The 15,812-nt window shown below is 37.6% G+C and overlaps 1 protein-coding gene across 4 annotated transcripts in view; it reads left to right on the plus strand.

The window, feature by feature from the left end:
* Positions 1-6: 6 nt before the first annotated feature.
* The window catches only part of LOC104150253 (centrosomal protein of 120 kDa), a 38,837-nt gene continuing 23,031 nt past the window's right edge, over positions 7-15,812 (plus strand). Inside the window, exons 1-11 of one of the 4 annotated variants that reach the window (XM_068924710.1) lie at positions 7-147; positions 1,618-1,774; positions 2,768-2,882; positions 3,889-4,030; positions 5,366-5,514; positions 7,179-7,376; positions 9,171-9,398; positions 9,624-9,831; positions 11,238-11,351; positions 12,638-12,815; positions 14,801-14,950. In XM_068924710.1, coding sequence (XP_068780811.1) covers positions 96-147; positions 1,618-1,774; positions 2,768-2,882; positions 3,889-4,030; positions 5,366-5,514; positions 7,179-7,376; positions 9,171-9,398; positions 9,624-9,831; positions 11,238-11,351; positions 12,638-12,815; positions 14,801-14,950 — 1,691 coding nt within the window. In that variant the 5' untranslated portion in view covers positions 7-95. The remainder of the gene's footprint in view (positions 148-1,617; positions 1,775-2,767; positions 2,883-3,888; positions 4,031-5,365; positions 5,515-7,178; positions 7,377-9,170; positions 9,399-9,623; positions 9,832-11,237; positions 11,352-12,637; positions 12,816-14,800; positions 14,951-15,812) is intronic. The other 3 variants (XM_068924711.1, XM_068924712.1, XM_068924713.1) reach the window with 3 other exon arrangements.

Here is a 15,812-nt window from a genome sequence, read left to right on the forward strand (position 1 = left end):
CGGAAGCGCGGCGGGAGGCGGCGGTTGGCGTTTAAAGGCTGCGCGGCGGCAAAGGGCGGCGGGTGGCGCCGCTGCGAGTCGGGCCGAGAGGGGAGATGGTGTCCAGAGCCGCCGACCGGCTGCTGATCGTGGTCTCCATCCTGGAAGGTCGATGGGGCGCGGGAGGGCGCCGCGGCGGGCGAGGCCAAACGGCGTTTCAGCACCGCGGAAGGAGGCGGCGGTGCTGAAGCGGCGGCGGCGGCGGCGGCGGGGCGGGCGCGGCCCGCGGCCCCGGCCGCCTGTGGGGCTCGCTGCGGCGCGGGCCGCTGGGTGGGCAGAGCCGCCGTGTGCCTGGCCGCGTCCCCGGCGGGACTGCCGGTCACCGGGATCTAGTATTCCCCGCTTCTTTCTGGGAGCTGTTTGCTGGAACGACTATTTAAAAGGACGAAAACGTCCTTGCTGCCCTGAAGAGCCGTGTGCTTACGTTACGCTTTCCTCACGTCTGAGCTTCCTTCGTTGCCACTTAAATCCCTCCTCGCTGTCTCTCCCGGAGGATACAGAGAGTAGCTTGTTACCCTTGCCTCTGAGCGAAGCCTTGACGTCGGCAGAGGCCGGCGTGCACCCCGCTAGCCGTTTTTTCTCTAGGCTGAAGAAAGCAACTTGATTAGCCCTCCCTTACGGGCTGTGTGCAATTATGCGCAGCTTCCCCGCAGTGCTGCCGCAGGCTGATGCCGCCCGGCCCGCAGGAGAGCAGGAGCGCCCTTTCACCTCCCTGTCCCCAGTATGTTTTGTAGCGTTCCGATGTCTTTCCGTCCCTATCAGCGCATCGCCCTAACCCTTTTTTAGCGTTGACCTGATGACCCAGCTGATCACGTCTTACACGTGTGCAGGTTATTCTCGCTGAGGTGTAGCGAGCGCATGCAAATGTGCTTTCGCTGAATCCTTTCTCTTGGTGAAGTGCATCCTATTATTTTCCTGACCAATTCTGTTAAGATGAATTTAAAGTCAGATCCTGTCCTCTAAAATGCACGTAGCTCCTTCCACCGTCATCATGTATGCAGACTTTAAAAGCTTTCTCTTCATTTGGCCATTTAAATTATGGATAAAAATACGGAATCAGATTGAATCCAGGACAAATCCTGTGGAACTTCATATTGGCTTCCAGTCTAGCAGTAAATCACTGCGAGTAACAAGAAGTAGCTGGAAAAATGCATTTCAGTATTTTCATTAGCTCATGCTTCCCCACTTTGATGTGGAGCTGTGGTAAAACCTTCAATAAAGCCAAGATATTTCATATTTGCTGTTTGTCTCCTGTTCGCTTGATCTAGTGCCCTATCCTAGAAAAAAAGAAACTAGGCAACTGATACGATTTAATCTTGAGAAATCCATGTTAAGTGTTACTGAATGTCTCGTTATATCTGGATGCTTCACAACTGATTTGTTTCATATTATGTTCTCCTTTCTCACCTCTGAAGAGTGGGAAAATTGTAAAAAATGTGAAGAATAGTTTTAAGGAAGGTCAGAAAAGATGATACGGAAAATGTATTTTATGTGGCTGTTTATTATATGACATAATGCTGACCTCTCGCTTTTTTTTCCAATGACGGTACCTGGTAATTACACTATGTATTTTTGCAGGGCGCTATTTTCCAAAACGACCAAAGCGTATGCTTATAGTTGAAGCAAAGTTTGATGGTGAACAGCTGGCTACCGATCCTGTAGAGCATACTGATCAGCCTGAATTTGCCACGGAATTGGCTTGGGAACTTGATAGGAAAGCACTTCATCAGCACAGGTAACATTAAAAAATTAAGTCTGAAATAAGGTTAATTTGGTTTGGAAATAACTTTTCTTGTCTCCGTAGCTAGTGAAATAGGATTTTTGTGTTACTTTCATCTAAATTTTTTAGAAACTTTTTAACTATACCCTGACATACTATATTGGTTCCACAACAAACAAAAGTGGTACGTGGCAAGATAAGTGATGTTTAAACGATCTAAAGCGTATATTTACACTATTTAAAAAGAAATCTTAAAGCAAATTAGTTACCCTATAACTCAAGCTTTCTTATGTATACTGTGGCATGAAGCAGAATAGAATTAGTTTAACTTCAACCCTGAAAAACCTACTTAAAATATTTTTGAGAACGTCCAATAGCTGAGAAACTGAATTTCGTTTCCATAACTGTCGTTTGGTCCTCACCAAAAATATGGATGTGGTATTATGGATCTGTCCAGTATAGGCTCAATATGGCAAAATTACGGCACTGGGGAACCACGTTCTCAGCAACAATAAGTGTATCTATAATCCTGCAGAACTGCAATTGCTCAGACCGCTGGGGAACATCTTTGTTAAGAAGTCCGAAAGGCCGTCTTAACTTTATGAGGAAAGAAAAACATCAAAGTGTACCTTATGCTAAAAGACTTCTAGGTATTTTCACATTAAAAGTCTTTCACATAAGTCGTACTTTTAAAATCCCCTCACAGGTGAAATTCCAATGTTAGGCGAGTTGCTCTACCTATTTCATATCGATTAGAATGGATTCATTTGTCACTACCTCTCCTTTTTTACAAAATTTATTGATGTGTTAATTCTGTCTCAGTTAATGCTAAATTTTTAGAAGTTTGATATAAACTCAGTCATGGACTTACTAGAACTAGTTATGTAACAAATTTCAGTAAACTTTATATTGTTAGTGTGCTTGAAACTTGTGAATTACTTTTGTGAGCTAAGTGCAGTTGCAGAGATTATTTTTACATTTTTGCTTTCAACTGAGTTGTTCCTACAGGCTGCAGCGTACACCTATCAAACTCCAGTGTCTTGCATTGGATCCTGTATCTTCAGCTAAAGAGAACGTAGGTTATATTGTACTTGATTTAAGGGCTGTCCAGGAAAAGAAACAGGTATGCTATTGGCTCTAAAAATATTAGTAACTAATGTTTTGACAACAGTACTGTTATAGGTACAAAAGAACTTGATATAAGGAACAGTCGTAACTTTTGAGTCTTGCTTTAAAGAAATCTGACTTTTATTTCATCACTTACTTCACACTTTTTTTTTTTAAGAGAAAGATCTTAACTCTCTAAATAAGAACATGGACAAATGAAAATGCTTTTGTATTCATCTTATTGAAATGATGAAATATTTTAAGCTGCTTGGTACAGAACGAAAAAACTCCGTATGGGGATTTTCTTAAATTCTTACATTTCTGAATCTGAGAAGTGAAACAGTTGTGAGCAGCACTTTTAATTGCCATAACTTAACCACTGGAAGAATTTATCAAAGTAATTGAGTGTCCTTTGTCAAATCAAGACTTTACACTTAACGGGCCTCTTCGGAAGGTTTCGTAGGTGATTGTACTTTAGGCAAACGCAATTTTGAAACACAAACGAAATGACGGAATGTGATCACGTGTTCTAGCTTCTTAACACAGTCTGGAATCAACATAATATAATTGTTTACTTAACTCTAATTTACCAAAACTCTGTTCCACTTGATCGAAACATAACTGGATTTTCTAGGACCCTGGTTTCTTATTTTGGTATCATTAGCCATAAGGATTTGTGATCCGTGTAGTTTTCTGTGCACTCTTTCACCCGAGAACTTAAAAGATTCTCTCTTAATTAAGGATTTATAGCACGCTTTGCTTGCTGACTTGTTAACTTGCCAGTCAGTGGGAAAGAGTATGTTCAGCTCTTCTGGGAATCGTTCTATAGGATCTGTTAGTATAATAATAGTTTAGTCAAAATAGACCGTATTTTGAAGTGACTATTGAGGTGCTTTCCCGTAAATGATATGATGGAAAGGCAAGAGCAAATTTATTTATTCTGTAACCATACGACATTATGATTTTGTCCTGTTTTTTAATGTATTTGGTTTTTATTTCTGTTTTTGTTTTTAATTATGTAGACACCAAAATGGTATCCTTTACTTAGTAACAAGTACAGTAAGTTTAAATCTGAGATACAAGTAGGTGTTGTGTTGGAAACTGATACAAAAGCAGTGGTGGATGGTTTTAAAGCAAAGGAGGCACCTCCTAGAGAAGGGAAAGGTAAGTAGCATAATAAAAATATCATTGACTTAATTCAGAAAGGCGTTCCTTATGCGTGAAGAGTATAGCACTTATTGCAAATGTTGTATTGTTTTGAGCCTGAAGAGCATTTTATTGTTATAGCACTTCCTATAGAAATAATTTACAGCCAGTTAATGTACCTTGTGGTGATGGATGTAATCTCTGTTATCAGGATGCTTCACTCTGGCAATTTTGTGACTTTCAGGTGGACAGAGATGCAAACTAGCAGATCTTTAAGGCTGAGGGAGTTGGAGATTGAGTTACTTCTAGCAGCATTTTAGTCACGTTTCAGGGTTTTAGAAAGCTGCAACTGAAGAAATAAGAAAGGAACTTCATAGGATGTAGCTTTAGTAATGCAATTACAAAGTAGTGCAGTTGGAATGTTATAAAGTATTATAATGCTATCGTAAAGTATTGGAACATAATAAACATATTGAACATATTTCAGAAAGGAGAAGCAGGCCAACCAACAAATGATTTTTTTTCCCTCTCCTCTAAGCTAAGCCGTTCAATACTTACATCATGTTACGTTGATGATAATTTTTTGAGGTTAGGTTCCCTTTAGATTTACTGCTAGGATTCATTCTGCTTCAGAATTCTGTTGTACGCTTCTCCCAAAAGTAATTAGTGAAACGTATCAAGTGGAAAGTGTCGAGTGCTTAGGCAGTAGAACCTGGTTTGCACATTGCATGTTCCCTTGGAGAGGCTTTGTATTTGTCCTCTGATACAGAAATATAGATGAGCAAATCTAAACTCTTTGATACAGTGAACTCACCATGAGTCAACTGGTCCATATTATCTATTCAGTGACATATTTTTAGTTCATGCTAGAGTTGAATCTGTTAGAGGGCTGTAGGCACTTCAAATACCTTGGGTTTTTGGAGGCTAACCTCATCAAAACAGGCAGTGACCACAGAGCACATCACACTCACTCATATTTAACTAGTCAAAGAGAAAGCAGCATACTAGAATCCAGCCTAATAAAATTAAGTTCCAGGTTTTAATAATTACTGTAATACCAAATTAAAGTATACACTAGCATTTCGTCTAGCATCGTCTTCAAAACATATTTGTTCTCGTTGAATTGAAATTAATTTAGAAATTTTTTTTGTAGCTACGCTTAGGGACTTAGGTTTTTATGCTGAAATGCTATGGAAGCATACATCCAACTTTATATTGTATTTGTAGGAAAGAAGATTAAAAATAAAGATTTTTTTTTTTTTATATATGATTACAAAAACCTTTGTGCAGCAATTGAGTACATTGTGATAACTTACTCTGTCTTTTTTTCTTTCTTCCCTTCTCCTCTCTTAGTATCTACCTTTCTTTCTGGACTGGACCCTAAAAGTATTGTAGCGGTCCTGAATGAAGAGGAGGGCTATCATCAAATTGGACCGGCAGAGTATTGTAGAGACTACTTTGTTTTGTCTGTAACTATCGCATTTGCCACACAATTAGAACAGGTTTGTTTCATTGCTACATTTAGTTTTTAAGTACTGCTATGCTACATTTGTATTCTGCCCTATATCTACTTTAGGATTTTTTTGTTATAAGTCTTCTGGAATAAATGGTCTTGTCTGCTTATTGAATTAATATAGATTAATTTGAATTTTAAAATTTTATGTAGTGCTTACATTTCAAATTACAGGTGAAAGATTATTATTCTTTTGGGACATTAAATTGTAGTGTTTCGATAAATTATGCAGTATTGTAAAAGGTGTGTGTACAGACACATAAAATTAATCTTATCAACCAGCCTTCAAAATCTGAAAATAATGACAGTATAATAAGAATGCTGGAGCACTACACTTCACTACCTCAGCTGTTTTTCAAGGAGAAAGGGGAGGACTTCAAAGCTTCAAATTTTACTGACTCTGGAAAAGTTTGCCTAAAATTTGAATTAAAGATGTTCTTGAGCTTAAGATTTGACTGCGCTTTTCTGTGTATGACACACTAGTACAACCATATGCACTTGACCAAAGGCCTGAAATCAGTTTTCCCAATACAAACCCTTGCCACTTGATCTACAGGAAATTCTCTAGAAGAAATAGTGTACTTTTAGGAAATAACTGTCTCAGACATATTGTAAGCTTAGCCATTTTTCAGATAAAGGTTAGAATATAGCAACTAAATATAATTACTCTATTTCTTCAAGTGTAGTTACAGGTAGGTTAAGCTTCAGTCCTACAGTTGTCCAGCCGTTACAGCTTGAGTTGAAAGTACACAGTAGATGAAACTTAGTATTCAATGGAACGTGGTGCACATATGCCAAAAGTCTGAGTAAAATGAAATATCTTTCAGAGCTGTAAGTTCTATGAAATGGTAGACTTCATATCCTACCTAAGGGAAAGACCTATCAGCGAGGATGAAGTGCCATGCTAATGTGATTATTTCAGCTTTGAGACCTCAGCTGCTATGTCTATACTGCGCCGCACTGATAAACTTTTCGGGTTTTTCGGCACTGGCTGATTTCAAAGTATGAGCAGGCATCGTGAAAGCCATGATGTCAAGACAGGGTGGTTTTATTTGATCTGAAACTCATAGCAAAGGATGAACTCTCTTCAGAGAAAATACTTAAATCTTTTATGTCAGAATTACACGTCTCTATGAAATAACTGTGATCGTTCTGGGGCAGCTGGTGTCGTTTTTAGCTTTGAGCTTAGAGTTGCAGTAGCTAAGGGATGGAATAGTTCTGTGTCTTTCTGTTCTAATAACCTAAGTGACTAAACGGAAGATTATATTACTTGATGTCTAAGCTGCATTGTTTATTTACATTATAAATATTTTGTAAAGGCACTGTTTATTTCTGAATATTTGTACAGTGCCTGACTCCACTGAATACTTGATATTGCTACAGCCCTTGGTGCCGATACATCTTACAGCTAATTGAAAATGGCCCATTTTGAAAGCCATTGGTTTGCTTGTGAAGTAAGATTTTTATTCAGCTTGAATAATAATGTAAAACTGTTTCCAATATTTTGTATAAAAATAAGAAGATTGAGATCAGCTGCTCTGAAGTTTGACAACATTTTAAGCTCTTTAATTTCCAAGCTAATGCTTAAGGAATATTGTAACTATGTATTAATGAAAAAGATACATTCTTCTTTTGCGCTTCTTTTTTTTTTAGTTAGTTCCTAGTACTATGAAACTTCCCGAAAGACAACCTGAGTTTTTCTTCTACTACTCATTACTGGGAAACGATGTCACAAATGAGCCTTTCACTGATTTAATTAATCCAAACTTTGAGCCAGAAAGAGCTTCAGTTCGAATACGTAGCACAACTGAGGTCCTCCAAGTTTATCTTTGTGCACAGTCAAAATTGCAGGTAAGCTGTTTCTTCTCAAACATGGTCGTGTAAATGAAATAAATTCCGTCCTCCCATTGAAATTGGAAGGAATTTCCATTTCCAAAGCTAGACTCTATTAATAGTATTTTTGGCCCAAATATAAAGTGATTCTTCCTCTGCAAACCAAATTTGATATAAGGGAAACCCTATTAGCAAGTTTCTCAGCTCAGAGAGAGTGCAGTTTCTTTAATATGGTGGCGACAGCAAGCTCGTGCAGTTCCACATCATGACAAAAGGTATTGCTGAAACATGGTACCCCCAATGGGCTAATTTAGCATCGCAACAGCTCTGAGCTCTGGGACCTCCTCTGGACTCAGACCATCTGCAGGCTGCAGTCCTGCTTTGTGCTGCCTGTGATAACTTTACCCACACCAGCTGCTCGGGTCACTGGAGTCTCTTATGAGATTCCAAATTCACTGCCATAGCACTGTTTGTGAATAAAAGGGGAGTTCTAGACTTTTTTTTTTTTAATTTTTTAAATTAAACTCTAGCCATATATCTCATATGGGATATTGCTTATCTTTAGCCTTATCTTTAAATGTTGGATAGTATTTAAAGTCTATGGTGATCTGCTTCTGGCTCACATTTAACTCATTACAAAACGAGAGACATTTTTACTGAGAACAGTACAGGGTTTTTAATAAGACAGTTGGTAAATAAGGCAAGTGTGAGTTTTAGAATATAAGTCTTGGATCTGGACTCTTTTAAAAGTTATTGTTCTTTCGTGCCTTCTCTGTACTAGATTATAGTTTTTAAACTTAACATGGACCACTTTTGTTATTGTTTGCTAGTTTAGAAAAAATTCCTATTTAACTTTCAGAATTTTATGTCATAATTTTAAACACTTCTCTAATGACAATTCTTTAGAAAAACACAGGCTCTGACGTGTTAGGAATTTAATCAGAGTTAAGTCTATTGCCTTGATACAAAATGTTATGTAAGGTTAAAATGGTATTTGTCATTAGATCAGATCTGCATCTTGGTTTACAGTTTTGTTTCTCTGACCTCTGACTAAGTTCCTTGAAGTTAAGGAGATATACATACAGCTAGCAAGATTGGTAGTTGGAACCTTGTAGCACTAAAGTCTTCATCTTCTACAAGATCTATTAAATCAGAATAAATTGATCTCATCTGCTAAAACAAAACAGAATTGATCTTTTTATCTGAGGAAATATCAAATTGGCATGTAAATTTCAAGGAGAAACTTTCACTGGGGAAAATAAATGACTTTTTTAGATCCATCTTTCATTTACGTATATAAATACTAAGCTGTGGATGGAGGAAACAGTTAAGTCAAGTTTGTGAAAAAGAAATAAAGATTCTTATAAGGAATTAATAACAGTTTATTTCCTGAAACTCTTGCTATTAAAGTGGAGTCTAAATACATGCACACAGGCTTAACTTGCAAATAACTTGATTTTTTTTTCTACTGTATCTTGCTATGGTGTATTGTATATGCTTAAGGGTAAGAATCTATATTGTCCTTTAAAGACACATAAAAATTTGAATTTGTCATCCAGAAGAAATCTGATAGGTAGCGTGCAGTGATCTGCTACTATGCTAGCACTGGGGAAATGCTCACCTGCTCAGTACTGAAATTTCATAGCTCTTTTTTATACTGCTCCAACTCTTGTTCTCAGCTTAGGGGGACTAGAGTAAGGATGCAGATTTTAATAATTATTTTTATGCTACCTCTAGCAGAGGTCCAGCTTCAGCCATTTCAAGTGGAAACACACACACCAGTTACTTTCTAGTACTTTTGTATATATACAGATCCATCTTTGCTGTGGGGACCAGTCTCTTGGAAGCACGGAAATACCATTGTCTGGACTGCTGAAGAAAGGAAACGTGGAGATCGATCAGCGCCCTGTGGCAATAGAAGGAGCATTCATCCTCGTTCCGCCAAACAGAGCTAAACAAAAACTGCCACAGTTGCCTTTGAATATGGCTCCTACTGTTGGAGTATCTGTGATTTTGCAAAAGGAAAGCTTATGTGCCCAGGTATAGCTCACTCATTTACTTCTGGTTTAGATATTGTTGCACAGTTTCATTAAAAAAAAAAAAACAACTTATTCCTGAAGGAAAAAGTTGTATTATATGAATCATCCTTTCATTGCTTCATTTTTATCTGCATCAGAAAAATAATCTCAAACCATACAAATGTTGTAGACAAAATTTTTTCAGTTCAAGCAATGATCAATAAGAAAACTTTATCATTTCATTCAGCCTTTCGTCCCCTTAAATGTTCCAACTGAACCTGAACACCCACAGAAGAAAGTTCTTTCGCCTACTAGGAGAAAAACAGAGGGCCCGGAGCAGAGATACCAGAATGTCCCATCTCATACTGACCAGTCTTCTCCCACAGAAGATGAAGCAACAGAAAGTGAAATGGAAAGTCTCAAGTCTGACAAAGGCACAAAACTAAATAAAAATGGTATGTGTTATATGTATATTTTTTCCCCTAGTTGTAAAGTTCCATCTTGAATCACATACTACTTACATACAGTCATGTATTTCAGCCAAGTAAGGGCTATTTACGGGGAAGAAGTAACAGCAGGAGAGCAAGTAATGTAATTTGAACTTGGTAGTTGTTGAAAACAATTGGAAGAGCCAGATTGGGGATACGGTTGCATAGATAACAAGTGATATGGCTGGTCAGCAGCTTGAAATTTAATACCAGAAGTGTTTGGAATTTTCTGAATTTGAGAATGGAGAGGTTCAGTACTAAGCCAGAAGAAACAGATTTGTCTGAAGAAGAGATGAAATGGTCCAACATTCAGATTTATTAAATAGGAAGGGAGAAGAAATGCAGGATTTTTAAGTTCGAGGTTAAAATTTTTAAGGATCTTTCTCTACTATGTGGCATAATCCGTTGTGAATACAAAAACATTTTTACTACACAAATTCCTGGATAAAAACAAGTAGGTGGGTTCTTTGTTTGTTTGTTTTAACATTAATCCCATTATAGGACATAGGGACTTGATAACCCACAGAGCTATTCTAAAGCTTTTGCTTGTTTAACTTTGACTTGAGGGCCAGGTTGGGGGAGAAGATGAGGAGCAATAGAGATGAGAGGGAAGAAATACTACAATCAAAGAGTAAAGCTCAGAAGAGAGAATGTATCTGTTAGTTTTATCTTCAGTAATGTTTAGCAAAGAAAGCTGAATGGTTATTTTCTAATTATAGTTCTATTACTTTGGTCTTTTGAGATTGGTCCTATAGAGGCACAGTTTGAATAGCTTCAGCGAAGGAGACTCTGCAACCTCTCTGGGCAATCTGCTCCAGTGCTCAGTCACCCTCACAGTAAAGACATTTTTCCTCACGTTCAGATGGAACTGCCTGTGTTTCAGCTTGTGCCCGTTGCCTCTTGTCCTGTCACTGGGCACCACTGAGAAGAGTCTGGCCCCATCCTCTTGACACCTTCCCTTCAGATACTTGTACACATTGATCAGATCTCCCCTGAGCCTTCTCTCCTCCAGGCTGAGCAGGCCCAGCTCTCTCAACCTTTGCTCATAAGAGAGGTGCTCCAGTCCCCTAGTCTTCATAGCCCTGTAGTTCTCTAGAGGAAAATCTTAGGACTTGCTCCCACAATTTGTCTTTCAGTTCACACAAATTTCTTTTAATCGTAACAGACCTTCTCTAAGCAAGGATTAAGCCTTTTATATGAAACATGTCAAGAAAAAATGTTATGAGCACAGCAATCGATTTGAATCTGTGGCTAAGAAAAGTGCAGGCTTGCTTTTCTGGGTTTGTTGTTGTTGTGTGTGTTTTTTTTTTTTTTAATAGCTCTCTCTGCCTTGGCAAGATGAAAAACGCTGTCATTTCACAATTATCTTTCAGGGCTGGTGACTGAGTCTTGCAAAGAAGTTAACAAACCATACACTGAAGAGCTGCCAGTTTGCAAATCGCAAAGCAGAACAAAGTCACCTTTATTGTCAGAGCTGCAAAATTCCAGTAATGCAAAATAGTTTTTTCGAAATTAGTATACTGAATGGAATTTGAATAGAGTAGTAGCTTAGATCCATTTTTAACTGTAGACTATGTGCATTTTTATATTCCTATGCCTTAAATTTCTATCCAGCCATTGAATTACACCAAGCAATTTAGTAACATTAATTTTTACTTGAAATGGCTGAATATGATTTAAGTTCATTCCTATGTTATGCTGACCAGCTGATATTGAAGTATTAATGCAGTTTTCTTTTTTTATATTTGCACTATTAGTTCATGGAGTGTTTTATTTTCATCATCAGAAAAACTGAAGTGCCAATACTAGCACTGTATTTTTTAAAATGACCACAACAGAAACACTTAAGACCATTATGAAGAAAAAACATCAGAACAGCTATCAGTTATAAAAGACAATTGAGCATTTCTCTGACAGTTTCTTTGCCTCTTTCTCTGCTTTACAATCTTAAACATTTTTGGAGGCTGCCTTTCGGACCTTTTCTGTAAAACTTGCCGTTTGACCTGTTGTGCCTTGAAGGCACAGCTGGAGGTTAAGGCACCGGCATAAGGAATTGACTCCCCTGACTAACTTGATGCAATTGGACAGGCCACTTCACTGTAGCTTCTGTTTCCCACTTTTTATAACGGGTATAGCGATAAGTGGTTTTTGATGAGCAGACATGCTTTACCGACCTAGCTGTAGCATTTCAGTTGTGCTTTCAATAGTTAAGCTTCAGCTTGGGAACAGTAATTGCAGCTTCCTCACCTGAGGCAGTGTAATTGACTTGGTGCTCTGTCTTTTTCAGTCGCAAGTAAACAAGGTTAATTCAAAGCAACCTAAGTTAGAACAAATTATTTTCTGTAAGCCAGCTTCTTCCGTGTACACTCCAGTGGTCTAGGAACAGTTATGCAAACTGTTGAAACGGAAGACTAAAATTCTGCAGCATTCCTTCGCAGAACTGAATATTACAGATGTGTATAGAACTCTTTTTCCAGCAGTATATATTTACATTTTATTTTTAAAGCTATATGATGAGAAAAGCATTATCTTCTGTAAAGTATATGAATGTATGTGTGTGTATATATATATTTTTTTTTTAAAGCAGCAATTTACAACTAAATGACTATTTTTCGTAGTTAGTATTAATCGATATTAGAAGGAATAGAAGTCTCTTGGGAAACATCCTGTATTTACTTGCGTTTAAAATGCGAGGCACATCTGTAATACATGTTGTTGTACTGGGCAAAACCGATTATAAAAACGTGCACAAATCCTTTTGTTGTATTTTCAGCTGAGAACGCTCCAGTAACTGTATCTCAGTCCAACCCTGTGGGTGCATCAAGTTCTTCTGAGCCTGCTTCAGCACAGAAAATTGTCATTCCAGCAGCCTCTCACCATTTTTGCTTTTCAATAGATTTACGAAGTATACGTGGTCTGGAAGTTGGGTTTCCAATAAATTGCATTTTAAGGTATGACTTATTTTGGTTGATCTTATTCTTGACAGTAATAGCATTTTTCAATACAAAAAAACACCTAATTTGAACTGTTAGTGGCAACATGTGGCCTGATGCTTTATCTAGCCGCTTTCCAGCAGCCAAACATTTTGAAATGTCCAGCTGGTTCATCACTCAGCTTCTGAGGATTGTAGCATTAAAGGTAGTATATAGCACTTTGCCTGCATTGGAATTTTTATTACATCTCACTTGAGTGTCAGAGCCCAGGCAATACAGGTCATCATTCAGTCATTAGAGGAAAAGGAATATTACTCGTTACCTTACTTCCTGGCTACCTTTCCAGCTGATTAAAGGAGTGATTTCTGTATCTTCCCTGTCTCCACAGAGCTACTTGTTGTGTTTTACTAAGCTACAGATAAACTTGTGTTTTCTGTGCGATACGGAATCTAAAGGAAGCACACTTAAGTCTTAAGTGGAAGAACCAGTGTAGTATCGTTTTGAGAGGTCGTATCAGGGATTTTGTGATGGTCTCTGCATACCAGAGGCAAAGCTTATTATTAGGAAGAAGTAGCATCTGTTATTATATTGGCTTAGGAGGTTACAAGAAAGAAGAAAAGCTTTTAAATACATGAGTTTTGTGTCTGAAGCGAAAGTAGCAAACCTCACCTGCTAGCTTGGAGCAATTGCTTAGAGACTAGTTTGATTACGTTACTTCCTGTTAACGTGGAAAAAAAAGTATGGGAGCATTTCTGAAGCATAAGCAGATGTTAGCAGGGAGGAGGGTGATGTGTTAGTCCCTGCAGGTCGGAGACAGAGATGAAGGAATAAGGACTAAGAGGATGAAATATCAATAAAAACAAGAGCATTGAAACCAGCATCTCTGTATTTAGTTAATAATCTTTTACATTCCCAGTAAAGATAAATTTTATTTTATTGTCTTTTTGTTTGTTTTGTTTTGTTTTAGGCCTTCCTTAGAGTTTAGGACCAAGAGGGCACTGATGCAGGGACAGTCTTTTTTTGTTCGTTTATCTAAAAAAAGAAAAAGTTCTACTGACCCAGAGTATCGGTTATCGATGGTATACATGAATTCAGTGGTTCGTAGCAGTTGTTACTGCTATTTCACACACTAGGTTTTCAATCAGTGATGAATAGGGCAAGAAATCGAAGAGAGAAGTAGTGAAACACTTCAAAGCTAAGATGTCTGATCAGCTGCATTTTCACCGCATATCTGGAGCATTGTTTTATTCAGGTCTAAACTAGCTCATTGTATGGTATTTACATAAGCAGTTGAAGCATAGAATTTTATAAGTGGCAGCAATTGATGCAGCATTGTTTATTTATTAGTAACTTAGTTGACAGTATCAATTTGAGAATGTAGTTCTCCTTTTTTTTTCTCTTTCTTCTGGTAGCAATGCCAGTTCAAGAAGTTCTTGGCTGTCCCTTTGTAATTTCATCATTCACTGTGTTTGTCAAGCCACATTGTAAATCGTATCAGGAAAGCTGCCTGATTTCTGATATCCAAGTTTCAGTTCTGATATTGGGTAAAAGTATACTTGCTTATCAGTTACTTCTTGTTAAACCACGGAGATAGTGTTAGTTGTAGGTATACCTATATTTACTTCTGTTAATTAAATGTTTTTATATAGTTATCTACATCTGAGTATAATATTACTGTCCTCCACAATCTTTATCTAGAGTAAGTAGAGAAATAAAACTTTAATTTAACAAGGATTAACTCCTGTGGTCCTGAATATCAGCACAGAGTGTTAAAATTTTTTCATCAAGGTAACAACAAATGTATAAGTGATGCTGGATCAGTGCCAAAGTAAAATAAAAACATTTGAACATTTGAGAGCAAAATTCCACTGTTGGATACGTTTATGCAACTTCCCTTGACTTTAATACAAGTTGTGCCCCAGTAAGACTCCTGAATTTGTTTTCTCGTTGTAGAAGTATAAGGAAAAAGTATATTTGATTTTTTCTGTGGTTATTTTCATTAGGTACTCCTATCCCTTTTTTGGCAGCGCAGCCCCTATTATGACAAACCCACCTGTAGAAATCAGAAAGAACATGGAAGTTTTTCTTCCCCAATCCTACTGTGCATTTGATTTTGCAACAACACCTCCTCAGCTTCAAGACACGTTCTTCAGGTAACAACTTGCTACTTTTTATCTTAATTACACGGAAGGCCTTTTATCTCAGGTTCTATCACAGGTTCAAATTTTTCAGTTAAATCTTCAGTTCAGTTTGAGAATTTAGTTTAAAAAAAAAAAGAAATCCAAGCATTAATGACAAAGAAAACTTAAAACACTGCTCTTCCAATTTGTATAGTGCTGACCTTAAAGACAAGGATTCTAGAATTCTTGCTTTTGTCTGTGAGTATTTATTCACGTAGGGATGACTGCTTCCCAAAACAGGTGATCCTACTGCTGTAAGTTCTTAAATTAAAAGTTGTAAGTTGCTTTAACAAAGCACTTATATTTCTATTGAAATAGATGGTTTTGTTTATTTTTCTTTTTTAATACTTGACTGTCTTCTATCTTTGAAATACAGTAAGTGCAAAGAAAGTTAAGTACACTGATGAAAGTTGTGGCACAATTTACCTAGAAATAATTCCACCAGCTGTTGATAGGTGGTTAAGATGTAGAATAAAGCAGTCATCAGAACAGTAGTATTTTGAAAGAAAAGGCAGAGGAGATAAATTCTGTGAGTGGCAGTGACTAGACATATTTATACATATTTATAAATGGAGGAGATCTAGAAGTATAAAGAATATTCAGTCAATCATGTTCCCTCTAATAACTGAAAGAAGGAATGCTGACCTGACCAAAGTGATGTGGCAGGTACAAAGCTGGGAGACAGCTCTTTCCCCTCTGAATGAGAGGGAGTAAGCCTATGTTATTGTCTGACAGTTGTGACCAGGGCAGATTTGGGAAGATACGTTTAGAAGGAGAAGTTCTTGTCCCAAAGGAAAAGCAATACGTCCTCTTTTGTATTGATGGCTGCCACTAA

This window comes from Struthio camelus, chromosome W (assembly GCF_040807025.1).
Source record: "Struthio camelus isolate bStrCam1 chromosome W, bStrCam1.hap1, whole genome shotgun sequence".
NCBI classification, from domain to species: domain Eukaryota; kingdom Metazoa; phylum Chordata; class Aves; order Struthioniformes; family Struthionidae; genus Struthio; species Struthio camelus.